The sequence below is a fragment of the Notothenia rossii genome, assembly GCF_949606895.1.
Source record: "Notothenia rossii genome assembly, chromosome: 1".
Lineage (NCBI taxonomy): Eukaryota > Metazoa > Chordata > Actinopteri > Perciformes > Nototheniidae > Notothenia > Notothenia rossii.
This window is the reverse complement of record NC_136912.1, coordinates 8,720,108-8,734,862: the sequence shown is the minus strand read 5'-3', so window position 1 is coordinate 8,734,862 and position 14,755 is coordinate 8,720,108. Positions and strand designations below refer to the sequence as shown.

Genomic DNA, 14,755 nt, shown 5'->3' with positions numbered 1-14,755 from the left:
GACAGTAAAAAAAAAAAAAATGTTTGAAAGGGGAGTGATTAGTAAAATATGCATAAATAAAAAGAAAGAATGCTAACTAGGTAACATAAGATGAGAATAAACTAGTTTAAATTATTTGTTATTGGTTGTAATCATATTCTAAAGATGTTTGGATTATTGAAAAGTATACAGCTCCCTTTCATCTGAGTTTTGAGAGCTGTATCCATAAATTCATTTTGTGCTCAAAGTGCACCAGATTGATGCATTTAACTTTACTGTTTGCCAGCCCATTGCATTGCATTTCAATCAGAGGACAGTCAGGAGCAGACAGACTGCATCTTTAACAACGTGTCATTTTGAGGACACTGAGAAAGGATACTGTTAACACATTTTCATTTTAAAAACAAAGGGAATATCAGAGGGAGTAGGGAAACAGTTTCATGATTAATTTACCTTTAAAGTCGACTTCTCCGTTTCCATCGGTGTCGAATATGTCGATGACTCGCTGCACGAGGGGGTTCTGCTGGAGCTCTGGTAAGGACATGAACTCCTCCACACTCAGGGAGCCGGAGTTATCTAGGTCGAGTTTCTTAAATCTCTTTCCTAGCCTCTTAATCTCATCGGCATCAACTGAAATGAAAACAAAGACAAAGAGAGAGAGAGTTATTAACAGCCGCTAAAACAGACAAAGTCTTCGGATAACAGGAGGAGATTTGGACAAATATGAGCATGTTTTGGCGAAACTTAAAACCTGTGAACTTAAGCACACAGGAGGAGTTAGAACACCTGTTATCCACCTGTATTCCATCCTCTTTCTGTAAAGGCATTTCTCTCAAACGTACCTGGTTTCTTGTTCCTACTGGCCATGGTTGTTCAGAGCTACTGGTCTCAGATAAGTTGGACCTTATGCTACTGGACCTCCTAGTGCCACGCTCTAAGCCCTAACACCGGGTCATGTGACGCCTCTTTCATCACCAATCACTCTGCTGATAACCAAAGAGCTGGGGGACGCATTGTGTTGGTAACCTGGTAGTTCACGGAGATATATCCTGTCCTTTAATATAATCAAACATTTAAAGAAGTTTGGCCCAAGGCGATACAAAACATCACACAGCTTATTGCTAAAAGCTATCAGAAAACAAGTGGCGTTCAAAACTATTATTAAAAGACAATAAAATGCCTTTAAATAAAACCTGGTCTCCTTTCCTGCAGTTTTTAGGAGCCCTTTCCTCTTTACAGCTGATGGCCATAACAACAAAGCAACTTAATGTGATGAACTAGTCCGTTATCCTTTGCTTTTGCCTTGTCTTTGTATTGTTAAATATAAATATTTGTTTTCATTCTTTACCATTTTACTGTTATTACATTTTGTTTTTCAAATTCCTTTGGTTTCCACTAAGAAATATTATAATAACAAATATATAAAATATAAAAATGACTACATTCAAACAATACTACACGATAACAAATGTGTAATAAAAATTCTTAAAATCAAAGACATAAACCATTTGTAATTGAAGTTATAATCACAAATTAAAACTAGGAGCAGTACATTTCCACTCTACTTCCTCTACTGCAGTGTTTCTTCTTGCAGGTAACAAGACTGACAACAATTATAACTTAAACTTTATATGTTCTCTCTGAAAGTAATCTGAGAGTGATTGGTTTGTAAGTACAGTAAAACATAAATAATTTTAATTCTGAACGTTTGAGATCTGACAGCCTTCCTCTTCTACACTTCTCCCTGCAGCAACAACAGGCCTCCATGGTCACAACTAACTGATGTCATGACACAGAACGACCACTAGATGGATCACAAGACAAGACTCAGAAATGATGAGACAAAAGTTACTTCTCACTCAAAAGCAAACAAATACATGAGTCAACAAACCTTCAAGTGAGGATAATCACTTATACAAGGACATGAAATATAAACAACCTAAGAAAAAATCTCAACAAAGAGACCCCAGCTAATCTTTGCCAGTTTCTCAACTAATTTAAAGCGTTGTTTTTTTTTAAAGAAAATCCTTTAAAGAAAGTTCATTGCACTGTAAGAAGTAGAATTAACTCCTCTTTTTATAAACACAGTTTTATTACACACATCTAGATACAAATTCATGCTAAATAATACACCAGTCCTGCCACAGATATGGTATCAATGAGGAGAGGTTCCAATGAAATAAACTGTTCTGGTTAAAGTATAGCTGAGACAGTTTCAACATAATAAAGAAAAACCTTTTCACATATCTCACTCTCTCCACTGTTAGCACCAACTTTGCTCCATTTTAACCTGAAGAGTCGCTGGTATTTCCCAACACCTGTGTGAATCAGAGGGAGGGAACACAACCAGCTACAGTGGAAAGAGGAGAGCTTACACTTCACACTCAGGAAATTAAAGTTAAGTTAGTCAGAGAGGCAGCTACACTGCAGTCGAGACTAGTCTCCGTTTCTGTCTAAAGAAAATACAAACTGAGTTCATCAGATCTTTCTCAACAACACAGCAGAGTCTCTGTCAAACACTGGTGAGTACATCTGATTATATTTACACTGTCAACTAAATATGATACAAGTATGGTGTTGTTTGTCCTCAGGCCTACGGTTCAGCCCTCTGGATTGAACTAACCTGTAACTGAAACTCTGCGGTTTGGAGTTTATCCTCATTCCTGGTTTCCTGCCATTATTACTGTTTACTGTTTACTTCCTACATACTGCTTACTCTTTTTTGTTAGGTGTGTCATATTAAAAGCTCACCACCAAATAACCAGTTTGAGGTTTAAATGTGAAGCAAGGTGTGTCACAAAGTACTGAGAGCTTTGTTATCAGTGTTATTCTTTACTATAAGTTGGTCTACACTAGGGCGAAGGTAGTTATCAATATTATATCATCATCTGGATATTAGAGTAGATATAGTGTCAGATTTGTCAGAAGTAGTAAAATTGCATAACTGTAGTATCCTGGTTTTAAAGGCTGCATGACAGTAAAGTGATGTAACTTTCTTAAACTTCCAGACTGTTCAAACCATTTGCTTTGTTTGATTATCCATCAAAAATGTTATTGTGTAAAAATGTTGTGATTTTCTATATTATCCATATCGTCCAGCCGTAGTCTAAACAGGATAAAGAAACATTCATAGCCGTTTAGCCATGGTAGCTATCTTGAACTTATTAAGTCTTGAACGGTTGCTCAAGCTTGGCTTATTGCAAGTCAAAACATAAAATTCAAAATTGACTGTCCAATATCAATCCCATTTCTTTATTTTTCTGTAACTGTATTTTAAAGAAACTGTTCTTTCTTCCACACTACAGGTGAAGATATGGCTGCAGCTAGTTGTACACCATCTGAAGATCAGTTCCTCTGCTCCATCTGTCTGGATGTGTTCACTGATCCAGTCGCTTTACAATGTGGACACAACTTCTGTAAAGACTGCATCACTGAACACTGGGATATAAGTGACAGGTGCCAGTGTCCCATGTGTCAAGAGGCTTTTAATACAAGACCAGATTTGAAAGTCAACACTTTCATCTCTGGGATGGTAGCTCACTTCAGACAGACGGCTCAACAGTCGGCTCAACAGAGAGCCAGCAGCAGCAGCAGCTCAGAGCAACAAGTCTTCAAACCAGGAGAAGTTCCCTGTGACGTCTGCACTGAAACCAAACTGAAGGCCCTGAAGTCCTGCCTGGTGTGTCTGACCTCCTACTGTGAGACTCACCTGGAGCCTCATCTGACAAAGTCAGTCCTGAAAAGACATCAGCTGATCGACCCTGTGGAGAACCTGGAAGACAGGATGTGTCTGAAGCACGATAAACCTCTGGAGCTGTTCTGTAAGACCGAACAGACATGTGTCTGTATGCTCTGCCATGTTTCAGACCACAAGATGCATGATGTGGTTCCTCTGAAAGAAGGATATGAAGGGGAGAAGGCTGAGCTTGAGACAGACATTCAGCAAATGATCCAGAAGAGACAACTGAAGATTGAGGAGATCAAACACTCAGTGGACCTCAGTCAGGAAGAAGCAGACAGAGAGATAGCAGAAGGTGTTCAGGTCTTCACTGCTCTGAAGAACTCTGTTGAGAGAGGCCAGGCCAATCTCATCAACACGATCAAAGAGAAGCAGAAAACTACAGAAAACCAGGCGGAAGATTTCATCAAAGAGCTGGAACAGGAAATCTCTGAGCTGAAGAAGAGAAGCTCTGAGGTGGAGCAGGGCACACACTCTGAAGACCACCTCCATCTTCTCCAAAGATTCATGTCCCTTAAAGTTGCTCCACCCACCAAGGACTGGACAGAGGTCAGCATCCATTCATCACATGAGGGAACTGTGGTGAGAGCTGTGGTTCAGCTGGAGGAGACTTTCAGTAAAGAGATGAAGAAGCAGCTTGAAGCTGATCTGAAGAGGGTCCAGAGGTACGCAGTGGATGTGACTCTTGATCCTGATACAGCACATACTCAACTAATCCTGTCTGATGATGGAAAACAAATGAGGTATGGTGGTGTTAAGAAGAATCTCCCAGACAACCCAGAGAGATTTTCTGATTGTATTTGTGTTTTAGGAAAGCAGAGTTTCTCTTCAAGCAGATTTTACTTTGAGGTTCAAGTTCAAGGAAAGACCCAGTGGACTTTAGGAGTGGCCAGAGAGTCGATCAACAGGAAGGGAGATATCTCACTGAGCCCTCAGTGGGGTAACTGGACTATATGGCTGAGAAATGGAAATGAGTACAAAGCTCATGATGATCCGTCAGTCCTTCTCTCTCTGAAGTCTGAGCCTCAGAAGGTGGGGGTGTTTGTGGATTATGAGGAGGGTCTGGTCTCCTTTTATGACGTAGATGCTGCAGCTCTGATCTACTCCTTCACTGGCTGCTGCTTCACTGAGAAACTCTACCCACTCTTCAGTCCTGGTCTTAATGATGGTGGTAAAAACTCTGCACCTCTGATCATCTCTCCTGTCAGAGTAAACTAATCACTTATCCTATATTGATTTATTTCCATTCAAGGTAATAAACAAACATATTTAGTGTCAAAACTGTATAACTTCCATCTTATTTTCTACAGAATCTGTTTATTCTGGCAACATTTTTTTCACACGTCATATTTTATGACATGTATCCTATTACTCAACACTGTAAATATCTTCCAGAAGAAGTCACTGTTTTCTAATAACGTCAAATATGTCAAGCTGCTGTTTGCAGCTCTTCTTGGAAAAAAAACCAAAATCCTAGTTTTTGATAATTTTTCTATTTGACATCCAGCCAAATCAAATGCTTAATATTGCAAGAAATAGGGCTCATATTAACAGTAAGGCATTTTACAAGCTTGTATTGTGTACAGAATAAAGTATTCTTCATCGTTGTATCAACATTAAAAGTTAACGGACAAAGCACATCAATAGAAAAGATGCCAACAGAATGTTCTATTTTGTATTAGAAGTTGTTCAGTCATTCAATCAATGGTAACATCTGTCTAAAAAAATCTGTAAATATGTGATTGTAAAATAAAATAAAACTTGCTGTTAATAGCTATGATGATAATAAGATAACAAAGTTATTGCTATGTGATTTATGTCAATATTAAACAAATACAAAATCCTTGATTTAATTATGAATCTGACCTTTCAGCATTTTTATTTGTTCAAATGAGTTTCACCTTTTAACTTAAAATGCTCAAATGTTTTCCTTCTTATATAAAAGTTTGTTTTTTTACCTCAAAGTTTAAAGCAGACAAGACATAAATATCAAGACGACAAATATGTGTTCATTTATATCAAGTTTCATTGGTTAAAAGGCAAAGACAACACAATCAAATGTGAAGTGTAAATCAAAGTAAGCAGGGTAGCGTTATATTATTTTATGTAAACAAGCAAACATTTAAATATTTAATTTAAAGATATTTTTAAAATAATGCTGTTTTTATTTGATCCATTATCAATCTATTAGCTGGTTGTACTTCAGTAGCACCAGCGTCCATGTACAACACTTCCTGGTGTTATGGTGCAGAGTGTCCACTGGATGGAGCACAACACAAAGGAGAGATAAGCATGGAGTCACTGTACTGCAAACCAAACCCTGATATATGAGCAGACAGTTTGTTACACATGTACAGGATAACCTCTCATGTTGACCAAGGACAAAAGTTGTTTAAAATGGTGCTCTATGTAATAGTCCAACAATGACCATACTTTATTTTTTGAATTTGTCCTTACTTGTTGAACAGTATAAAAATAGTCGCGGTATAACTACGTCAAAATGTTTCTGATGGAGATAAAAACCGAGTGGATCTTTGACGTGATACAATAACAGTTTATATTTTGGATTAATCCTAAAAATGTGTTTAATTACATTTTATAATTGTTTGCTTACCAGGCGCATCACAACACCAGACATCTAGTACGTCTAATAAAGAACCATCTTATCTTATCTTAGTAGTCAATTCAAATGGCAGTAAAATACCACAATTCTCATTAGGTGATATGATACGACAGAAAATATAACTTCAAAAAGATAGAGCTGTTGTTAGGAAGTTCATGTCACCATTCCCTTTTTAATATCCTACTTTTGCTCCAATACTCATTGTGAATGAAGAGAGCTTTGATGTATAATAGTGTAACTCAATGCAAGCCCTCCTCTGGTACCTGCAGTGCTTTATAAAAACAAGTACCACTACGTTTTGGGGATTTTGGAATCAACTTGGTACAGAAGAATCAGTTCTCATGACATCCTTACTTATATCGATGTGCCCTTTTTACAATTGTCCAGTTATTTGTTTGGTCTGCTAATATCACACTCTACAGAGCTCTGTGCTACCCCTCAAAACGTTTACTCAATAAATGAATTTGGCACATACCACACACACCTCATGCTAAGCCAGGCGAATTATTGTGAGTCACCAAAATCATGTCCTAACAAGAAGAATACAATACTCTGAAGACCGGCAGGAAGGGGTAGAGAAATCCAGGAAAGAGGAGGGCTACAACGTCACACTCCAGAAATGAAAGTGAAGTATTTCAGAGAGGCAGCCACACCGAAGTCGAGGCAAGTCTTTGTTTCTCTCAAAGAAAATACAAACTGAATTCATCAGGTCCTTCTCAACAACAGCAGAGTTTCTGTCAAACACTGGTGAGTAGCTGATTATATTTACACTTTCAACAAGCAAGATTAACACTAAACTTTAGCTCTACTCAGGTGAAGGCTCCACTCTTAATGTAATACTTTGGAAAGTGTGAACAAGATAACTACGGCTATCTGTCCTCAGGGTAACTATACAGTAGCCCACTTTAAAAGCTTCTGCTAGCTTCTTTCACAATCTCTCCGTGTCCGTTTTCTGGACTTTTAACCTTCAACTGAATCTTTGAGGTTGGGAGTTTAGCTTCACTCCTGCTTTCCTACCTCCTAGATTTTGTCCAATGGTTTCACATAAAAGTTGTCCCCAGGAAAACCGGCGGGAAGCTCTTCATACGAAGCAGGAAAAGGGAAATAAAAAATGTTGTCATGAAGCACAGCTTTTGGTTATCAGTGCTATTCTTAAATATAAAAAGAGCCAGAGCGTCAACAGTGGAGAATAAACCGAAGGGCAACCATGACAACCATGCAAGGGAAGTCTTCTTCGCTGCTTTTGTGGCTGGACTACAGCGCCACTTACAGGCCTGGCATATGTACTACAGCGTCTCCAGCGCTTTCGAGCGGTCTCGTGTGAACCACGGATGCATATTAAGTAGGGATGCACCGAATATTCGGCCACCGAAAATTATCGGCCGAAAATGGTTAAAAAGGCCCTTTCGGCCGAAAGGGTTTTAGCACCGAAAAAATATCACCGAATGTCAGATAACAGGGTTACGTTGATCATACTCTGCATATTTGTCCGGGTGTTCTGATTTCAAGTGGTGGAGTAATCCCGAAGTGGTGAAAGTCTTTGCAGTTACACCCCCTCGAGAAATGTCAGCTGAACACGTTTTACAAATCGCAATCCGCGCCTCTCTCTCTGATATTTTGAAATATCTCCAAGCGGCAGACATGTTTGCTCTGAGCCAGCGGCGAGCATGGTCGCGCGCCGTGCTTTTCGCCGCGTTTTGATTACGTCATCACAACAACACGTTAGGTTACCAAACTTATAGGTGCATTTGTTGTTGTTGAAGGCCTGACTGTTACAGTCTTTATTTACACTATTTTGTTGTAGGCCTACTGGCCTAGATGTTTATGCAGTTTTAAAGCACCGTGGCTTTGTTCTGAATGCACTTTGTTGTAGTTGAACTCGTGGAACTACTTCAAACTGCCAAGTGCAAATGAGGTCAAATGCAAGAGTTTCTTTTTTTTTTCTCGCGGGGGGAGGGGCGTCAAATAATCGATTATTATTCACCAGGGCTGTCCGATTTTCGATTTTGATCATGGTCAGTTTCTTGCATCCCTAGTAACAGCACCGCGCATTGTGGATAGTTATGATGGATTTCATATTAGCTAATAACGAGGCGGCCGTGGCAGTTAGCAGCTGGCGGCTAGCTAGTGTAACGTCTGAGCCATTAGTAATTATGCTAATGTTGGTACACATCAATCGTTATGTGCTTTATATTACGCTGATTTTACACGATCTAGTGATGGTTTTGTTCAGCATTGCCAGCTTCACTGTTGCGCTCTATGTTGTGGCCAGCATTCTCCTGTGCTCTGAAATAAAAATGTGGATAAGCATAAAACAACACTAAAATATAACTTGTTATTTGACACACACAAGGTTGTTAATTTGTGTGTATAAATATACAACACAGGCTATATACAGTGGGGCAAAAAAGTATTTAGTCAGCAACCAATTGTGCAAGTTCTCCCACTTAAAAAGATTTGAGAGAGGCCTGTAATTTTCATCCTAGCTATACCTCAACTATGAGAGACAAAATGACAAGAAAAAAAAATCCAGAAAATCACATTGTCTGATTTTTAAAGAATTTATTTGCAAATTATGGTGGAAAATAAGTATTTGGTCACCGACAAACAAACAAGATTTCTGGCTCTCACAGACCTGTAACTTCTTATTTAAGAGCCTCCTCTGTCCTCCACTTGTTAACTGTATTAATGGCACCTGTTTGAACTCGTTATCAGTATAAAAGACACCTGTCCACAACCTCAAACAGTCACACTCCAAACTCCACTATGGCCAAGACCAAAGAGCTGTCAAAGGACACCAGAAACAAAATTGTAGACCTGCACCAGGCTGGGAAGACTGAATCTGCAATAGGTAAGCAGCTTGGTGTGAAGAAATCAACTGTGGGAGCAATTATTAGAAAATGGAAGACATACAAGACCACTGATAATCTCCCTCGATCTGGGGCTCCACGCAAGACCTCACCTCGTGGGGTCAAAATGAGAAACAAGAACGGTGAGCAAAAATCCCAGAAGCACACGGGGGGACCTAGTCAATGACTTGCAGAGAGCTGGGACCAAAGTAACAAAGGCTACCATCAGAAACACACTACGCCGCCAGGGACTCAAATCCTGCAGTGCCAGACGTGTCCCCCTGCTTAAGCCAGTACATGTCCAGGCCCGTCTGAAGTTTGCTAGAGAGCATTTAGATGATCCAGAAGAGGATTGGGAGAATGTCATATGGACAGATGAAACCAAAATATAACTTTTTGGTAAAAACTCAACTAGAGGTGTTTGGAGGAGAAAGAATGCTGAGTTGCATCCAAAGAACACCATACCTACTGTGAAACATGGGGGTGGAAACATCATGCTTTGGGGCTGTTTTTCTGCAAAGGGACCAGGACGACTGATCCGTGTAAAGGAAAGAATGAATGGGGCCATGTATCGTGAGATTTTGAGTGACAACCTCCTTCCATCAGCAAGGGCATTGAAGATGAAACGTGGCTGGGTCTTTCAGCATGGCAATGATCTCAAACACACCGCCCGGGCAACGAAGGAGTGGCTTCGTAAGAAGCATTTCAAGGTCCTGGAGTGGCCTAGCCAGTCTCCAGATCTCAACCCCATAGAAAATCTTTGGAGGGAGTGGAAAGTCTGTGTTGCCCAGCGACAGCCCCAAAACATCACTGCTCTAGAGGAGATCTGCATGGAGGAATGGGCCAAAATACCAGCAACAGTGTGTGAAAACCTTGTGAAGACTTACAGAAAACGTTTGACCTCTGTCATTGCCAACAAAGGGTATATAACAAAGTATTGAGATGAACTTTTGTTATTGACCAAATACTTATTTTCCACCATAATTTGCAAATAAATCCTTTAAAAATCAGACAATGTGATTTTCGGTTTTTTTTTTCTCATTTTAAGTATAATTAATACAACTGTTAATTTGATTAGAGCTTTGACACATATATCTTTATTTATACATGTATAAGTATGACGACTTCCTCGGGCGATATCATATGGTATAGCTAAGTAATCTGGGTCAAAACGTGTTGTGCCCACATGCAAAGGTTGTAAACTCTGGCTTATCCCTGCGTGGTATTATAGTAATAGCAAACAGCAACGTTCAACTCCTTTAATGGTATATTGCAAGTGCAATAAGAAGCTACAGGGACGTTAATCTACGTTGGTAATATTAACTTTATTTAATACAAGATTTACATCATACAGCCCATGTAGTATAATATTTTTTAAATGATCAACTACAGCAAACATGTGTAATATATCCATTATTACAGCTTCGTGGGATGGCAGTAAGGCGATATGGGTCCGTTCTTATTGTGGATCCATGGGTAAAGGTAAAACTCATGTAGTGCTGAACACGTCACATCACATGAATGTGCCGGGCGGCGCGGTCCCGTGGTTTAGATGCCCCTTTCATAATGCAGAGGGAAATAACTTAGAATAACGTTATTAGCACATTTTTACAACTTGAGGAACGAATGTTTTTAATAAGAGCTATGCAAGTGTTCATACTGGGTAGTTTATTTAGTTTAAAAAAAATTATCCAACGATTTACAGACCATTCTTTCCCCATGTAAGTCAATGGGGAAAAGTGTTTCCGGGGCTGGCAACTAAACGGAAGTGTAGTACCGCCGTTTGGCCACCACGAATATTTTCATCTGAGTCCGGCGCACTTCCAGGGGGCTTGGTGTGAACGGACACGTTTCTGGTGCCTGTTGCGTGTGGACGGAAGACTTTTTTGATAACGATTGCGGCCCGTTTGCGTTATCGTCCTCGTGTGGCTCCAGCCTTAAAATGTTCCAGTTGCTTACAGCCTGGCATTGAGCAAATAAAAAAAAAAGAAGGTATGATTCAATATAACTCTGCCTAAGTTTATTTTTAAAAAGAACATTAGTTATGCTTGTTTCTTTTTAAACAAATGATAAAAACATGCTTTGTTGTTTTGTCTATTCTTTCACACTACAGGTGTAGATATGGCTGCTGCAAACTATCTGCAAGCTGAAGATCAGTTCCTCTGCTCGATCTGTCTGGATGTGTTCACTGATCCAGTCACAACATCATGTGGACACAACTTCTGTAAAACCTGCATCACTGAACACTGGGATAGAAGTGACAGGTACCAGTGTCCCATGTGTAAAAAAGAGTTCTACACAAGACCTGAGCTGCACGTTAATACTTTCATCTCTGAGATGGTCGCTCAGTTCAGACAGTCGGCTCAACAGAAAGCCAGCATCAGCTCAGAGCAACAAGTCTTCAAACCAGGGGAAGTTCCCTGTGACGTCTGCACTGAAACCAAACTGAAGGCCCTGAAGTCCTGCCTGGTGTGTCTGACCTCCTACTGTGAGACTCACCTGGAGCCTCATCTGACAGCTTCAAGCCTGAAAAGACATCAGCTGATCGACCCTGTGGAGAACCTGGAAGACAGGATGTGTCCGAAGCACGATAAACCTCTGGAGCTGTTCTGTAAGACCGACCAGACATGTGTCTGCATGCTCTGCACTGTTTCAGACCACAAGATGCATGATGTGGTTCCTCTCAAAGAAGGATATGAAGGGGAGAAGGCAGCACTTGATGTTCAAATTCAGCAGATGATCCAAAAGAGACAACGGAAAATTCAGGAGATCAAACACTCAGTGGACCTCAGTGAAAAAGAAGCAGACAGAGAGATAGTAGAAGGTGTTCAGGTCTTCACTGCTCTGATGGAGTCTGTTGAGAGAGGACTGAACAAACTGATGGATACGGTCAAAGATAAGCAGAAAAAAACTGAAAAACAGGCTGAAGGTTTTATCAAAGACCTAAAACAGGAAATCTCTGAGCTGCAGAAGAGAAGCACTCTGATGGAGCGTCTCTCACACTCTGAAGACCACCTTGATCTTCTACAAAGCTTTCCATCCTTGAAAGTTGCTCCACAAACCAAAGACTGGACAAAGGTCAGCGTCCATTCATCACATGAGGGGACTGTGGTGAGAGCTGTGGTTCAGCTGGAGGAGACACTCGGTAAAGAGATGAAGAAGCAGCTTGAAGCTGAACTGAAGAGGGTCCAGAGGTACGCAGTGGATGTGACTCTTGATCCTGATACAGCACATCCTGAACTCATCCTGTCTGATGATGGGAAACAAGTGAGTCATGGTGATGTAACGAAGAATCTCCCAAACAACCCAGAGAGATTTTCTTACTGTAATTGTGTTTTAGGAAAGCAGAGTTTCTCTTCAGGCAGATTTTACTTTGAGGTTCAAGTTAAAGGAAAGACCGAGTGGGATTTAGGAGTGGCCAGAGAGTCGATCAACAGGAAGGGAGATATCACACTGGGCCCTCAGTGCGGTTACTGGACTATATGGTTGACAAATGTCAATGAGTACGAAGCTCTTGATGATCCTTCAGTCCTTCTCTCACTGAAGTCTGAGCCTCAGAAGGTGGGGGTGTTTGTGGATTATGAGGAGGGTCTGGTCTCCTTTTATGACGTAGATGCTGCAGCTCTTATCTACTCCTTTACTGGCTGCTCCTTCACTGAGAAACTCTACCCATACTTCAGCCCCGACTGTAATTACGGCGGTACAAACTCAGCGCCTCTTGTCATCTCTACGCCGGTCAAGGTGAGAATCCGTATTACACGTTATCCATTGCACAGACTATAGTGATGTAATGACGAGAATATCTATTTAATTCCGTGGAAAAACATTTTTTTTCTTTATAGGTTTTCAGATTGCCGAAGATCAAGAGAATCCGGGGAACAAAGGAAAATGTAAGCTGCCGCTGAAATAGGGAATCTCCACACAGAAAAGCAAGTTTTCGCTGGCGAGTTCAAACCCAAAACCTTCTTTGTGTGAAAATGACAACCGCATCACCCTACCACCCAGAGACAAAAATGTACCACAGTGGGAGTGGAAAAAAGAAACGCTGCAAAAATATCTTGATGTATAGCTACAGACAATATGTTGCTGAATGTTTCATAAAGCTTCATTTAAGATTAAGGCCTATTTTTTGCCTATAATGTCTGCAGAGTACAGTGTGTGTCATTATTATGCATTGAAATGTATCAGAGTTGATTAATAGAACAGATACTGACAATATTTCCTATTCAGTTGATTACTGTGGCCAATTTTTGGGGGGGATTTGTGAATATTGGTAAGGTGGTTGATGAGACAAAAAAAAATCTGTTTTATTTTTTGTAGTATTTTGATTCTGTAATAGTTTAATGTTGTGATCTTTAATATTTCAGTCCTCGTTGATTCGGCGAAACCGTTGGTTACTTGTGAACAAAGCAAGAGTGGTTTAATACAAGTGTAAAGCTGCTTGAGCAACTGCTTAGTCAGAACTACAACAGCAGAGCAGCTGCAGCACAAATAGACCAGGAGCATAGCAATAGAGCAAGAAAAGAGTCTCTGCTCATGCACACTGGCTAGGATGGCAGCATATTGTTTCAAGGAGCCTTGAAGAAAAAAGAAATTGGTGAAAGAGGGTGACAAAAGTTGTGTTTCAGTGGGATTCGTTTTAGACACATTGTGTGTATGTTTAAGGTCTGTCGGTTGGGTAGAAATCAATTCCTTTTACAAATGTAATTCATTTACATTTTCTATGTTTACTGGCCTGTGCCACCCTCATCCTTGTGTACTCTTTTTGAACCAAAATGTGTTTTTTGTACAAGAACAGCTACTAACATAATCGATAGACTCCTTTCCCATTGCTAAGTATGCGTTTCTGTTTTTATGTGGTGCACGTTGAACGACGTTCAACATCACAAACACAACATCGAAGCAGGGTTTGTTGAAAGTGAAAATGTTCCGATGAATTATTTATTTTCTTATATCTGTTACTTATTCAGACCGTCTTTTAAATTCCTTAAACCAATATGGTGATTGTTCAAACAGTGGAAAGACATCAAAGACTTAATAATTAGTGGGGTTTTTTATCTGTTTTTTTTTTTTTTTAATAAATGTTTTTTACGATGATCAGTAATGAGAGCATATTTGTTTTGTATGTTATGTTTCATAATTATAATCATGGTCTAAATCCCTGTTATTAAAAAAAAGTATAAAAAGCCAGATGTTAATGGGTATTTTGTACAGTGTAAAAGGGGTGTTAGTGGGTATTTTGTACAGTGTAGAAGGGGGTGTTAGTGGATATTTTTTACAGTGTAAAAGGTAATGTTAGTGGGTATTTTGTACAGTGTAAAAGGTGGTGTTAGTGGATACTTTGTACAGTGTAAAAGGTGGTGTTAGTGGGTATTTTGTACAGTGTAAAAGATGGTGTTAGTGGGTATACAGTGGAAAAGGTGGTGTTGGTGGGTATACAGTGTAAAAGGTGGTGTTAGTGGATATTTTGTACGATGTAAAAGATGGTGTTAGTGGGTATACAGTGTACAAGGTGGTGTTGGTGGGTATTTCGTACAAAGTAAAAGGTGGTGTTGGTGGGTATTT

At 39.8% G+C, this 14,755-nt stretch overlaps 2 protein-coding genes across 2 annotated transcripts in view; one reads left to right on the top strand and one right to left on the bottom strand.

Annotated features, from left to right (window-relative positions):
- Positions 1-14,755, bottom strand: part of ppp3r1b (protein phosphatase 3 (formerly 2B), regulatory s1ubunit B, alpha isoform, b) — a 36,710-nt gene that overhangs the window by 8,625 nt on the left and 13,330 nt on the right. Inside the window, exon 3 of the mRNA XM_079663547.1 lies at positions 433-609. Coding sequence (XP_079519673.1) covers positions 433-609 — 177 coding nt within the window. The remainder of the gene's footprint in view (positions 1-432; positions 610-14,755) is intronic.
- Positions 2,455-14,047, top strand: LOC307044872 (uncharacterized protein). Its single transcript, XM_079690296.1, has 5 exons — positions 2,455-2,501; positions 3,285-4,927; positions 6,983-7,088; positions 11,304-12,931; positions 13,033-14,047. The coding sequence occupies exons 2-5, from the start codon at positions 3,293-3,295 to the stop codon at positions 13,093-13,095; spliced, it is 3,432 nt and encodes a 1,143-aa protein (XP_079546422.1). The 5' UTR covers positions 2,455-2,501; positions 3,285-3,292; the 3' UTR covers positions 13,096-14,047.

Coding starts and splice junctions, on each gene's coding strand:
- LOC307044872 (XM_079690296.1), top strand. CDS start 3,293: ATGGCTGCAGCTAGTTGTACACCATCTGAAGATCAGTTCCTCTGCTCC. Junction 7,089..11,303: donor AGAGTTTCTGTCAAACACTG/GTGAGTAGCTGA, acceptor TTCACACTACAG/GTGTAGATATGGCTGCTGCA. Junction 12,932..13,032: donor TCATCTCTACGCCGGTCAAG/GTGAGAATCCGT, acceptor TTTTCTTTATAG/GTTTTCAGATTGCCGAAGAT.